This window comes from Neoarius graeffei, chromosome 6 (assembly GCF_027579695.1).
Source record: "Neoarius graeffei isolate fNeoGra1 chromosome 6, fNeoGra1.pri, whole genome shotgun sequence".
NCBI lineage: Eukaryota > Metazoa > Chordata > Actinopteri > Siluriformes > Ariidae > Neoarius > Neoarius graeffei.
Window position 1 is genome coordinate 69,971,258 of NC_083574.1, and position 13,639 is coordinate 69,984,896.

General features: G+C 39.0%; 1 protein-coding gene across 1 annotated transcript in view; it reads left to right on the top strand.

Moving 5' to 3' along the window:
• The window catches only part of idh2 (isocitrate dehydrogenase (NADP(+)) 2), a 133,073-nt gene extending 119,466 nt beyond the window's left edge, over positions 1 to 13,607 (top strand). Inside the window, exons 10-11 of the mRNA XM_060924021.1 lie at positions 11,469 to 11,561; positions 13,277 to 13,607. Of these exons, the coding sequence (XP_060780004.1) occupies positions 11,469 to 11,561; positions 13,277 to 13,361 (178 nt within the window). The 3' untranslated portion in view covers positions 13,362 to 13,607. The remainder of the gene's footprint in view (positions 1 to 11,468; positions 11,562 to 13,276) is intronic.
• Positions 13,608 to 13,639: the final 32 nt, after the last annotated feature.

Genomic DNA, 13,639 nt, shown 5'->3' on the forward strand with positions numbered 1-13,639 from the left:
CACAGGATTAAGGCTCAGTCAATGTGCCTATATAAAGACTGTGAAAACACTTTGTGAAGTATTGAGTTGCATTGCTAACACATTACTGAGCCTTATTTCCTTGTTTGGTTTCCTGATTTCCTGTTTCTCGTCTTTGATTCTGCCAAGTCGATGATAGCCTGTTTGTGCCTCGCTCGGCCTATTGCCTGTTTTACAATTTTGCCTGCTGTTCTGGATTGTTTACCTGTCTTCACTTGTTTTAATAAACACACCTTCTGCATTTCCATCCATCTCCCAACCATCTCTGACAGAATACTTCGCACTCCCTGACGAAGAGAACGCACATTCACCTGTTCATACGTCATGTTCAGGAACAAACTAATGTTAATGGCACTGAAACAGCCACTGTCAAATGGTGCAGTTGGAGTCTTGTTCTCAGACTCAACTCGGATCAGTAGTGGACTCGACTCAATTTTCTTTAATGACTAGGACTTGAACACCGGGGACTTGAGACTGGACTCTGCCTTGAGGTTTAGTGACTCAACTACAACACTGGCAGACATGTTAATAACTTTGTCATAATCCAGTTTAATGTCTCTGTGGACAAATGGGAGGATCAGAGCATTTAGGCACTCTTCTGGCGTAGTGCTCCTGTACACATACTTAATGTACCTGAGAGAGGAATTCACTATTTCAACCCCTGTTCTAGTTACAGGACAAAGCAGCAACAGATACAAAATCACGTGTATATTTGGGAACATCCTTGCTTTGCACAATGGGTGGTAGTGTTGCTTCCAGAGTGGCTGGCTTGCCATCTACATCCCACTGGCACCACCTGGGTGAAAGTATGCTTTGTTGGCAGGTCTGACTCATAATAATCCAAAAGACTGTCAACATCTGAATCTTCAGTATTGGTTAAATTACACAGAATGAGCAATAACCCACGAGTAGCATGAACAGAGAGGCTGGGAAACCTGTCAATCATTTGTTGAATCATAGCCTCCAGAAAAGGTACGGCATGTGTACCATGTACATAGAGTATAGTAAGTACAGGGATACCCTATTAATGAATATGAACAGTAGCCAGACAGCTGATGTGTGTATGCCGCATCTTATCATTTTGGCTTGTGAACATGTGTGTTAACGACAACATAAGCATAAAAGGATGGCGCATGCCTTTTACATGTAGTCTACAGTGCAGTCCAGGAATGCAGTGTTATGTCAAGTTTATTTGTATAGCGCTTTTAACAATAAACATTGTCGCAAAGCAGCTTACAGAATTTGAATGACTTAAAACATGAGCTAATTTTATCCCTAACCTATCCCCAATGAGCAAGCCTGTGGCAAGGAAAAACTTCCTCAGACAACATGAAGAAACCTCGAGAGGAACCAGACTCCAAAGGGAACCCATCCTCATTTGGGCAACAACAGACAACATGACTATAACATTAACAGTTTTAACATGAAGTCAGTTTCGTTGATGTTATAACTCTTCACTGATGGAAACTTGAGTGCAAAACTGTTCATGACAACTGCAGTCCTAAAGTTAGCAAGTGTAAATGAACGAAGTTCCTGCACCCTGTTAAAATCCAACAGGACTCGCCCAGCTTGCTTTTCACTGCATTCATGTCACGAGCAAAAAAAACCTAAGCTAGGACCTACTATTAAATAGATTTACGCCATACACTCTTTAGCTCAATCCCACATAATGATTTTTTAAATTTTTTTTATTAAATCTTATTCATTAAAAAAAATAGGAGGCATATCTCAGTATCTGCAATACAATCAAGTTACAGTTCCAAGTAGCCATATACTAAAACTATTATTATTATTATTATTATTATTATTATTATTATTATTTTATTTTTTGGACTGGGGGTCCAGCACCCCCACCCAAAAAAATAAAAAATCCGTGCCAGAGTAGATCTGTTCCTAATTTTGATCAAGCATGGATCTACAGATATAAATGCTATCCATCAGCTTACAACAATCCCAGAGCCAAAGTCTTTGTGACCCAAGAATATCGTTTCTTATGCAAATTACTGGTCTTAAGAATGTTATTCATTTCCACAGCCAACAGATTTGCTCAATCTTTGTAGGCTCAATCAGAAATAGAATAATTTATAAAGTGCAACAAAACTGACATTCTCAAGGTAACACTTGTCAGCACAAATCTGCAAGAGCCTTTAAATTGGTCACAAAATATTCATTAAAATGACAAGTCCCAATTGAAAGCAACAAACCTTGCTCTTGTTTAACCACTAACTTCCATCAGACCTGCTCCTTTTGGCCTGCTGTCAGTTTCCCTTTCCTGTCTCTCCCTCTAATTGCTTGCTGGTATTAACAGTTAAGCAGGGTTCCCTCTGGCACTCGTCATGCTCATCATTGAGGAACATAATCCATCAGTGTCAAAGAGAAAATTACTCGCAGTCTTCACAGTGACAAATGTATTTGTCATCATCATATTTCATCTTTTCGAGAAATCCCTCCACAAATCCCTCCGTTTGCTGAAATTCAACCCCAATGAAGAGACTGCAGGAAGCCAGAGTGTAAACTATAAGCATGTGCTTGTGACCAATAAAAATTGACTACATATAATGATCAAATGGGTGCCAAGCTTTTGACCAATCGCAATGCATCTTAATCAGCCTGGTGTGGTGGTGTAATCATCTCTGCATGAACCAAACAATGGTGTCGTCTAAGCTAATGAAGTTTTTTGGGTGGGCTTCTTCAAGCACTGAAGATGATTTAAGGGCTGAAACAGTCACAGGGGAGGCAAACTCAGAGCCCCTACCATCCCCTAGCACATCAGACAGTGTCAGTAATACAAGGGTCGGTGTATTTATATATTTAAAAAAAAAAAAAAGTGCTGTCAGCCAGCAAGCGACTGAAGGGTGGCGTGGTGTTGTTGGACTCCATCACTCGTGCTATAGCCCCTGGGTATTTTCACCCCCCCCCCCAAAAAAAAGGAAGAGATTAATAGAAAACAACTGACTTGGATGTCATCTGAGATTTTAAATGTTGTAATATAATAATTTAGCTTATAATTGGTGTGTCTGTGGTCCTAAAGGAGAGATGCGAGTGAGAAATTATATTTTTATGAAACTGATTAATTTTATTAGTGATATTTAATAGTCAATTGACACATGCCTCAATTTCCTGAGACATTATGGGTGTTGATCATAATTTAATAATGAGACAGAAACTGACATGAACTATATAAATTTAAAAATAGCAGTGCAAAAATCACAAATAAAGATGTCATAACCTTTGAATGGGTGTGGGTGATGTATTTAACTTTACAAGATAATATTAACCTCCCCAACCTATCGATGCCAAGCTCCCTTAAAAAATATAAGCCCCAAGAAAACTGGACTGAGCCCCTGGTCTTTTCAAGTAGCTAGAATAGAAATGCCCCTGGTCTAACTAATGGATGATGAAAAACGCGGTGTCATTCTGTTTGGTTCGTAAATCAGTGGGAAATTCGGATTTCTTCACGGTTGGTCGGTCTAAGACTTCTCAACTCTGTTCAGTTGTAAATCAAGTTGTGTGTTGAAGTAAAGGAAGTCCTAATACCTATTTTGAATAATTCCATGCTAAAATAACCATAAGTACGTAAGCTCAAACTAAAGAGGTTTATTTTAACTTGATGGTGCACAGGGTGTCCAATCAAGTCTTTCTTATGACAGGCTGGAGTGGAGCCCAAATTGTATATGTAATGGAGAAGGCTAGCTGTATCTGTACAAATATTTGAATTGTACCAGTTTGGTTGGAATTAAACCTGTATCAAATCCACTTTGATAAGTCGGTAACTAAGAAGAAATACAGACTAATAAAAAGTGAATACTTATTTGACTTTATTTTTCAAGGAAAAAAGTGGAGAATATTTTTCAGAACCCAGGGGAACACTGGTTAAGCTCAGATAATCCAAAACTCCATGCATGAGTCAATCAATAAATTAAATAAATTCTATTGCTTCGATTGAACATTTTCTCACAAGACCAGCCTTTCAGAGAGCTGCTGGTGCTGAAGGAGTTTTCCATCTAATAATCAAGAAAATTAAGGATTTGCAGCTTCAAAAGAGAGGTTTTGAGTGCTCAGAATGCCAAATCTATGCGTTAACATTTCCGGTTGTGACAGATGCTCATTTTTGAAGGTGTATCCATGGTAATTCTGTGTTTTGTGGTGACTGCTTTTACTGTTAATTGATAGCAACATTCAGACAAAATATTTTGCCAGCTCACTGGAACAATTGAGATTAGATTTCTGAGCAACAAATTATACAAAATATTTGAACGTTTACACTCGTGAGGCACATTTGTTTGGGAGGGGCTTAAGCATGTTTTGGAGCGGATAAAGCTCCCCCAAAATATGCTGCTTGATGCCCATTGCGCAGAGAACATTTAACATAGAATTTGATCAGCATATTCAGTGATGTGCAACAAAATCAAAGTTTAGACAGCACTTAATCTGCTTAGTAAGGCAGGATACCTCAAAGCCTTAAAGGATACCCACAGCAAAAAATAAACATAGGCTAGAAATATTATACACATTGCACAAATGCATTTTCACTACCCTGTATTCACACTGTTACAGAAAGAAGTGCTTTAAAATTCTTGTGTTCCTGCTCACTTAAGTTCCACTTAAGAGCGCAGCCATATTGCCATTTTGTGGGCGGTGTCAAAAGTCAGTATGATGATGGGCTTCCTGTATCTTGATTGGCTCACTGCTTCTGGCACCGCGATGTTGCTGGATGTACAAAACATTGTTGAAAAATGGCAGAGTGCAAAGCCTATGGTTGCAAAAACAATAAACATTACAAAGGAAAGCATTTTTTTTCTGTGTTCCATTGCTGACAACCGAGCAACGTAAATGACTTGCTAAACAGTTGCTACACAACTTGAACAGGTCTCCCAGTCCTTTGGTAGAAATTCTGTTTGTGAGGCCGATTTTGAGTCCGATTGCTTTGAAAGAAATCTACAGGCTGAGCTCTTGGGTTATGCAGGTTGCGTTGGAACCTATGCTGTGCCAAAAATAGTCCAACATTGTTCACAGAAAAGGGATTCAGGGCATGCAAGCTGATTTAACTAGAATAGTATAGACATCGAAGGCTTATGTTTGTACATTTAGCTACTGCCTAAAAGCAGAGCTCCTGATGAGTGTAAAATGTGTGAGTAAATAATCCCACATTATTTTTTCAAAGGCAAGTTAAAAAGAAGTGCTGGATTAAAAACCCATCTATCTTTTGTAAATAAAGACACGTGTTTTCTGGTGCTCTGTGCTTGGGTCGGCTCTGCTATAAACTCTGCTTCAAGCTGTCAGAAGCCTATATTGAGACATATATAAACTATTGTGGCACATTGCATGTCTATGCCTTCTGTTTGGCACACTTTCCACATCAGTACCAGGTACAGTGTCTTGCAAAAGTATTCATCCCCCTTGGTGTTTGCCCTGTTTTGTTGCATTACAAGCTAGAATTAAAATGGATTTTTGGGGAATTAGCACCATTTGATTTACACATGCCTAACACTTTAGAGGTGCAAATTGTTTGTGATAAACAATAAAATGGGGAAAAAAATAGAAATCTGGATTGCGTATAGGTATTCACTCCCTTTTAGATGAAATCCCTAAACAGCTAGTCCAACCAATTAACTTCATAAGTCACATAATTATTTGATTAAGATCCACCTGTGTGCAATTGAAGTGTCATATGATGCCTGTATAAATCAACTTGTTCTGGAAGGACCCTGACTCTGCAACACTACTAAGCAAGCAACATGAAAACCAAGGAGCACTCCAGACAGGTCGGAGACAAAGTTGTGGAGAAATACAGATCAGGGTTGGGTTATAAATACTATCCCAAACTTTGAATATCCCACGGAGCACCATTAAATCCATTATAGTAAAATGGAAAGGATATGGCACCGCTACAAACCTGACAAGAGAAGGTCGCCCATCAAAACTCACAGATCAGGCAAGGAGGGCATTAATTGGAGATGCAACAAAGACACCAGTGATAACAAAGGAGGAACTGCAAAGATCCACAGCGGAGATGGGAGTATCTGTCCAGAGAACAACTTTAAGCCATACACTCCATAGAGCAGGGCTTTCTGGAAGAGTGGGGAGAAAGTCATTGCTTAAAGGAAAAAAAAAAAACATTTGGAGTTTGCCCAAATGTTGACATTCCATGACAGACTTCCCAAACACATGGAAGATGATTCTCTGGTCAGATGAGTCTAAAATTGAACATTTTGGCCATCATGAGAAATCCCATGTATGGCGCAAACCCAGCACTTTCCATCACCCTGAGAACACCATTCCTACAGTGAAGCATGGAGGTGGCAGCATCATGCTGTGGGGTTGTTTTTCATCTGTAGGGACAGGAAAGCTGGTCAGGATTGAAGGAAAGATGGCTGGCACTAAATACAGGGCAATTCTGGAGGAAAACCTGTTTGAGTTGGCCAGATGTTTGAGACTGGGACGAAGGTTCACATTCCAGCAGCACAATGACCCTAAATATACTGCTAAAGCTACCATGGAGTGGTTTAAAGGGAAACATTTAAATGTATTTGAATGGCCTAGTCAAAGCCCAGACCTCAATCCAGTTGAGAATCTGTGGCATAACTTGGATTGCCGTCTACCAACACAACCCATCTAAGGCTACATACACACGACAACGGCAATGAGATTTTATTTAAAAAAATATCACGTCCACATGGGCAACAGATCAGTGAAATATCAGATACATATGACAACGCAACGCTTGCTGAAAACGATGCAATACACATGCCACACCTCTACGTGCGCTGTAAGACGGTCCCATCGGAGACACCAGAACAATAGAAGAAGTAGGACGCATGCGCATAAACCCCTTCTTCTACCTGGCGTGAAGCACTCACAGGAACAAGCACACAACAACAAGATGATGGCTGCGACTATGCGAGGAAATCGTGCCTTCTGTGTGTACAAATTAGTTATATTAGTGTGCATAGTTTTATATAACTTAATTTTCTTATTGTGTGTGAACATTTTGAAAAGCATTTTTATATAATTTATATAACTTTTTATATTGTGTGTGAACATTTTGAAAAGCAGTCTTGTCCAATAAAAAAAAGAAATTCAAGAAATGGTTCAGTTACTTGTTTATTTAAAAGAAAAGCTGTATACAAAAGTGAATGCAATGCAGTGGTTCATACAAAACAGCGAGAGTGCTGCTTGTTCTAGTCATGTGGTTGTGACGTCATCATAAACAAATCCGTTCTACTCATCCAGACGACTTTGCAACGGCGCCGTTGCCAGATTTTTCTACTCTGGAACCCGTTCTCGTTTTGGGGCACCCAAAACGCCGGTGCCGTGTGGACGCCAGGCTGAAACGATAAACAATTTTATCAGATTCACCTGAATCTGTTGCCGTGTGGACAGCCTCTAACTTGAAGGAGTTCTAGCAGTTTTGCCTTGAGGAATAGGCAAAAATCCCAGTGGTTAGATGTGCTAAGCTAATAGACAAGCCTCAAGAGACTTGCAGCTGTAATTGTAGCAAAAGGTGGCTCTACAAAATATTGACTTTGGGGGTGAATACCTATGCACACTCCAGATTTCTGTTTTTTCCTCTTAATTATTGTTTGTGTCATTTAAACAAGTGTTGCCAGGCCAAAAAAAAAAAACAAACCCTCGCCCAGTAACACTTATGATGAATATGAAGGAAGATATCGCGAAAAAAAATGATTGACCTTTTTGGTGACCTTGACCTTGTGTGAGAACATACTTGGCCAATAAACATGGGTCTGATTCTCATTTGCACACTGTACTGCTCTCAGCCAATCAGAACACACCATACTGCTCTCAGCCAGTCAGAACACATCTAAATGAATATGAAGGAAGATATCGTGAAAAAATGATTTTGACTTTTTTGGTGATCTTGACCGGATGACCCTCAAAATGTTGGAGGTTCTATTTGAGACCAATGCCCATCTATCCTGAAAGTTTCATGAAGATTGGTCCAGCCATTTTCCCATAATATCATTAAAAAAAATAATAAGCCACACCAAAAACAATACCTTACCCCCTGGTGGACTCCATCCTGGGCAAGGTTAAAAAAATGCACCTTTTAAAATGGTAGGCATGCTGTGTAAATCAAATGATGCTCACTCTCCAAAAATCCATTTTAATTCCAGCTTGTAATGTGACAAAACAAGACAAACTCCGAGGGGGATGTATACTTTTGCAAGACACTGTAGTTGCCAAACTCTTTTTCTTGCCTTCCCGATTTTGCTCTTGCAAAGCACCACCAATTTCATCATTTAGAATCATCTGATGAGTTCCTGCTGAAATCACTCACCAGATGCGGATCGTTCTTTTTCTGAGGTTCATACAGAGATCTGGTTTCTCTGCTATCCATACTGACTTGAAGATTACTTTTTCGTCTGAATAAACCTGGACTAACAAGTAAGTGCAGATGATGTAATTATAATTTCCAGTACTTGGCTATCAACAACTGGACATCGCATCCTTGGTACCATATTGATTGTCCATGTGCAATAAAGCTTGACATGCTTTTGAACTTTTAAGCACTTAAAGCTATTTATGATACCCAATTAGGTGGCTACACTTGTGCGCATTATAATAATTAAGATTTGTCCCATCATGTTTAAATGCTGTACTGGTACCCTTTAAGCATAGAAATGTCTTTCCTGGGCTATTTTGAGGTGTCAACATGATGTAGCCTTGTCATGTGGATGTTTAGTGGGCGTAAATGAGAATTACTCTGGAAAAATATTATTTTTCTGTTTAAATTGACAATCATTCTGTCATCTATTGTCTTGCCATGCAGACAACAGTTTATCACGGTAGAGCTTCATGTGGGAAGGTTCTCTTGCATGGTCTTGAAGACTACATGCTAAACTCTGTGGGTCAGTTTAAATTGGCATGAAACGTGGGCATGTTTTCTAGCTCATGAGTCCGGGAAAGGCCTATCGTAGGTTGAAGGGTTAAATGCCTTAGCCCACAGAGTAAAAAGGCATCTTTGCTGGCAATTACCATAGGAGAGACCCTCACAGCCTTTAGAATTGTATCATGGTCAGTAAAGCGCAACAGTTTGATGATCGGAGTCTGAGGCCTGACATTACCCGTGTTATTCGTTTTGAGAGGTTCTGATATGGTGGCCTCATGGATTTCAAGTTTCTCCCCAACAAGAGTGGGGAAAACCCCTGCTGGCAGGGATGGAGAGAGGACATTTTGCATTTGGTGTTTGAACGCTTTTGGACTAGTTCTGAATATGTAGCTTGTCTGTAGGATTCCTCTCTTCCAGCTCAGCCAGCTTTGCCTTGTGCTCAGTGGGTTCAGCTCCCTTCCCTTTTCCTCTTCCCCTATGAACTTTGTCAACCTGCTTGCTCAGAGACGAGCACTTGACATGGAGTTAGGCAAGCTCAGCCTGCATGGTGTCAGCTTTACTCTGGAAGCCTATGGCTTGAATCCTTTCAATGAATGAGCATCACTTCATTCCTGCATCAATCATGAATACTCAAACAAATATTCTGAGGAGCTCCTGGTTTTACAAGGTTTTTCAGACTGTGCATTCGAGACTTTTTCTGTCAGGAAAGTAATATACAACAGGGATTGGGGAAAAGTTTAGTTGGGAAATTCAATGAACACAAGAATGATTAGATGATGTTCAAGTGGGTCACCTTGTCCACAGGTCGCAGGCCCCCTTTACAGCACACTTTGAGGTGAGCAAGGTGGTTTAGGATAGTAGAGATATTTTGGTGGCTAACCAGGGCTTCTGGGGAAACTGGTTAAACATATTCAAGGCAGGAAGACTAGTGGTGTTTTTTGTGCAGTCCTCTGTCTCATGTCGTCCCCCCCCCCCCCCCCCCCCCAAAAAAAAAAGTTCCTGAAATTATTATATTAGATGTCTTTGACAGGGTTAATATAGTTAACAAAAACTAAGACTAAAATGAAAATTTGCACTGAAAGTTTTAAGTGAAATGAAAACTAGATAACAATGAACAATGCAACATGAACTAAAACGAAATAGAATTACAGGTAAAATCAGATTTGTTTTGTTTCATTTTCCCCTTAGAGACAGTAACAGACTACTTCCAGAAGGTGGCAGTAATATGTTGTGCTGGCTGCTGTAAAACTCCAAAGAAGCAGCTTGCTGTGCACAAATCCTATGAAGGCCTAAGTTCACTTCAGCAGGCAGTCTGTGCACTGTGCGCATGATGCAAATTTCATCATGCGCATGGTCCGCATGGATCCCTGCATAGCATTTTGTGTTAAAATGCATATTTTTATCAATAGAATTGACAACACATTATAAGGAACAGCTAAACAGTAAATGGCTTGTGTTCTATCTAGTTATTATAGAATATTTATGGCTGTGCAACACCTGAAAAACTAACATTACAACTACATATGCGCTTGTTAAACTAACCAAAGAAATTTAAAAATGAAATGAAAGACTAAATAAAAGTAAAAACTAGTGAAAATTTAAAAACTGGTCTGAGTGATGGATTAGATTAGATAAAACTTTATTGATCTACTGGAGAGGCAGCCATCTCCCACAGTGCCAGATGTGTGGTAGGAATAGACAAATTAGTTACTTTATTTTAACCTTATGATCACAGATGCCAAGATCATAGTCATAACCACGGAGTTGAAGAGGTGAAGTAGCTTGTGAGCACACATCCAAAGCATGATCTTTTGAATGAGTGATAATTTAGAGAATCTTTTAGTGCTGTGAAGTATGTGGAGGTTAAGGACATGCAAAGAACAAAGGGTTATTCAAAAACTGTTCTCCAGAAACAACTTTTTAATTGTATGTCTGAATACATTTTTATTCTTTTGTCAATGCCTACCACAAGAGAGTCAATTATAGCTACTTAAACCACAAAATTAAGATGCTGCTGTGATCCATGGTGATGATCCTATCCCTTGATTCTTCTGACGTTACTTCAAATATTAACGCATCAGAAAAGTTATGTTCACCGATGAGCTTTTTAAAACTCCTGAGTTCTCATTTCCAAAATTCATGGCGGTTTTACTTCATGACAGTAGGTCTTAGTTTTGTTTTCTTTCAGCATGTGCTCAAGGTGTGCTTGTTTTTTAAATCCCATTCCCATCTGCTCCCAGAGGAATTCCAACTAGTTCCACACACACCTGGACAAAGTTTGACCAATCCCACCAACCTGCAGCTTTGCGCCTGGCTGTGACCTTTTATAATCAACTTCCTTTTAAATTAAAATTGTAATTTAAACCACCTGCTAGTACCTAGTATGTTAAACATGCATTTTTTTTTTTGGTCTCATGAGCTCATGTGTGACTGTCTGCTCTCATGGCTTTTTGTTGTTGTTGGCTTGTTTTGTTTTTTTCCTGTGGGGATTGTAATCCCAATGCATATTTTGAGCATGACCCAGTATCGCCTACTACACAATTAACTTGAAGCAATTTTGACATGAATATGAATTTTGTAAATGCTTTGCTGTCCCCAGGTTTTCGCAGACTCTGGAACAAGTGTGTGTGGATACTGTGGAGAGTGGGGTCATGACCAAGGATCTGGCTGGCTGCATTCATGGGCTCTCAAAGTAATTCAACAGTTTCCATATATACAGTAGTGGTCAGAAGTTTACATATACTCATCATGGACAAGAATGTCATGGCAATATTGGGCTTTCAGAGATTTCTCTGAACTGTTCTTTTTCTGGGGAAGAATGATTTTAAAGTTTCTTTAATAGGGGAAAAAAAACACAAATTTGGTCATTGTTTTAATTTATTTTGGGTTTTCTGAAATCAATACGGGCCAGAATTATACATAGTGGTCAAAAATATGCATACACCCAATTATTAATTCAGTGTTGCTAACTAGCCAAGGCCTGTTCACTTCCTGTTAATGATCATGATTGAGTATAGCTGGTAGCTGCTTTGTGCATAAAAAGGATTTGTTGGAGAGGTACAAGTTAATGGGAGGTGTAGCCACTTTGGCAAGGTCGAGAAGAAGACCCAGTCACTCACCCTCAGCTAAAAGGAGGGTCAGGAACCACCAAGACACAGGCCTACCATGAACTGGAAGCTGCTGGAACACCAGTGTCCCTGTCGACAGTCAATCAAGTTTGCATTTCCATGGACTGAGGGGCTATGGTCAAGAAAGAAGCCCCTGCTCCAAAACTGAGACCTTCAGGCTCAATTCAAGTTTTCAGCTGACCACAATTATGACAAAAAAGCCTTCTGAAGGAAAATTTTCTGATCAGATAAGACAAAGATGGAGTTGTTTTGGCTATAATGACTAGAGGTATGTTTGGAGGAGTAAAAGTGAGGACTTTCAACCCCAAGAACACACTACCAACTGTAAGCAACTGTTGAGCATGGTTAAACAAATTCAGAATTCTTCAGTATAACCTCAAACCATCAGCTAGACTGTCGAAACTTGGACACAATTGGGTGTTTCAACAGGACAGTGATCCCAAACACATTGTTGTGGAATGGATAAAGCAGGCGAACATTAAGCTTTTCCCAAAAAGTACTAACCTCAACCCTGTTGAAAATATGGTCTTGGCTTAAAAGTTTGTTCTATGGCAAAATTTAATTAAACTCCACTCTTCTTGGCAGAATTAGTAGTCAAATATCCAACCAGAATTCTACCAGAAGCTTGTTGATGGCAACATGCAAAAGTATCTGGTCAAGGTGAAACTTGCCAAGGGACATTTTAACCAAATATTAGGTGTGCTGTAACTTTGACCCTGCATTGATTTTCAGAAAACCAAAAGTAAATTAAAATTTGTGCACCAATTTTTTTTATTAAAGATATATATTGTACAATCATTCTTCCCTAGAAAAATAACTTTAAAGAAATCACTGAAAGCCCAGTATTACTATGACATTGATTTCCATGATGAGTGCATGTAAACCACTGGGATCTGTGGTCCATAAATTTGTCAAACTGTTTTCTTCTGCAAAGTCATACAACTAATTACTCTTAAATAAGGCATTTTGAAGTGTGTGCTTATAAGGAGTCTACATGTGACGTCCACATTTATGCCATTTGCAAACTAATTCCTTTTGTAGATTTTCTAGATATTTAATTGGCAGCTCTCAATTTAAAATACAGACCACTATACTACTATGTTTAGCAAAACAAAAGTAGTTTTAAGTCATATTTAAGCATGTTGTCATCTTTTTTTGTTGTTGTTGTGCCATAACTGTAGGAAATACTGCAGACTGTCTCAATAGGCTAAAATCAGGAAAATTACTTTTTCACTTTTCTTTTTACTTATTTGTAATTTCTTTACTTTTTTAACTACAGTGTCAAGCTAAATGAGCATTATGTCAATACCACGGACTTCCTAGATGCAATCAAGACCAACCTGGACAAGGCCCTGGGTAAATGAAGGACATGGAAGCACAACTCTTCCTTTTTGTACCTCATTTAACTTAAATGTCATTGTAGCCATAATTATTGTTGGAGAATTTTAAAAATAAGCCTGTTTTTCTTGAAGCAGTGCTGTTGGCTAGTGTTTGCTAAATTGTAGGTGTCATAAGTCCACTCCATTCCCCAACTGTCCTTATAACCACAAGGTTTTAGTTTTATAATACTGTATGTAATACTGTATTAAACCTGGAAACCATCTAATAAATTGTCTCCTGTTTTTGTACTATTTATAAACAT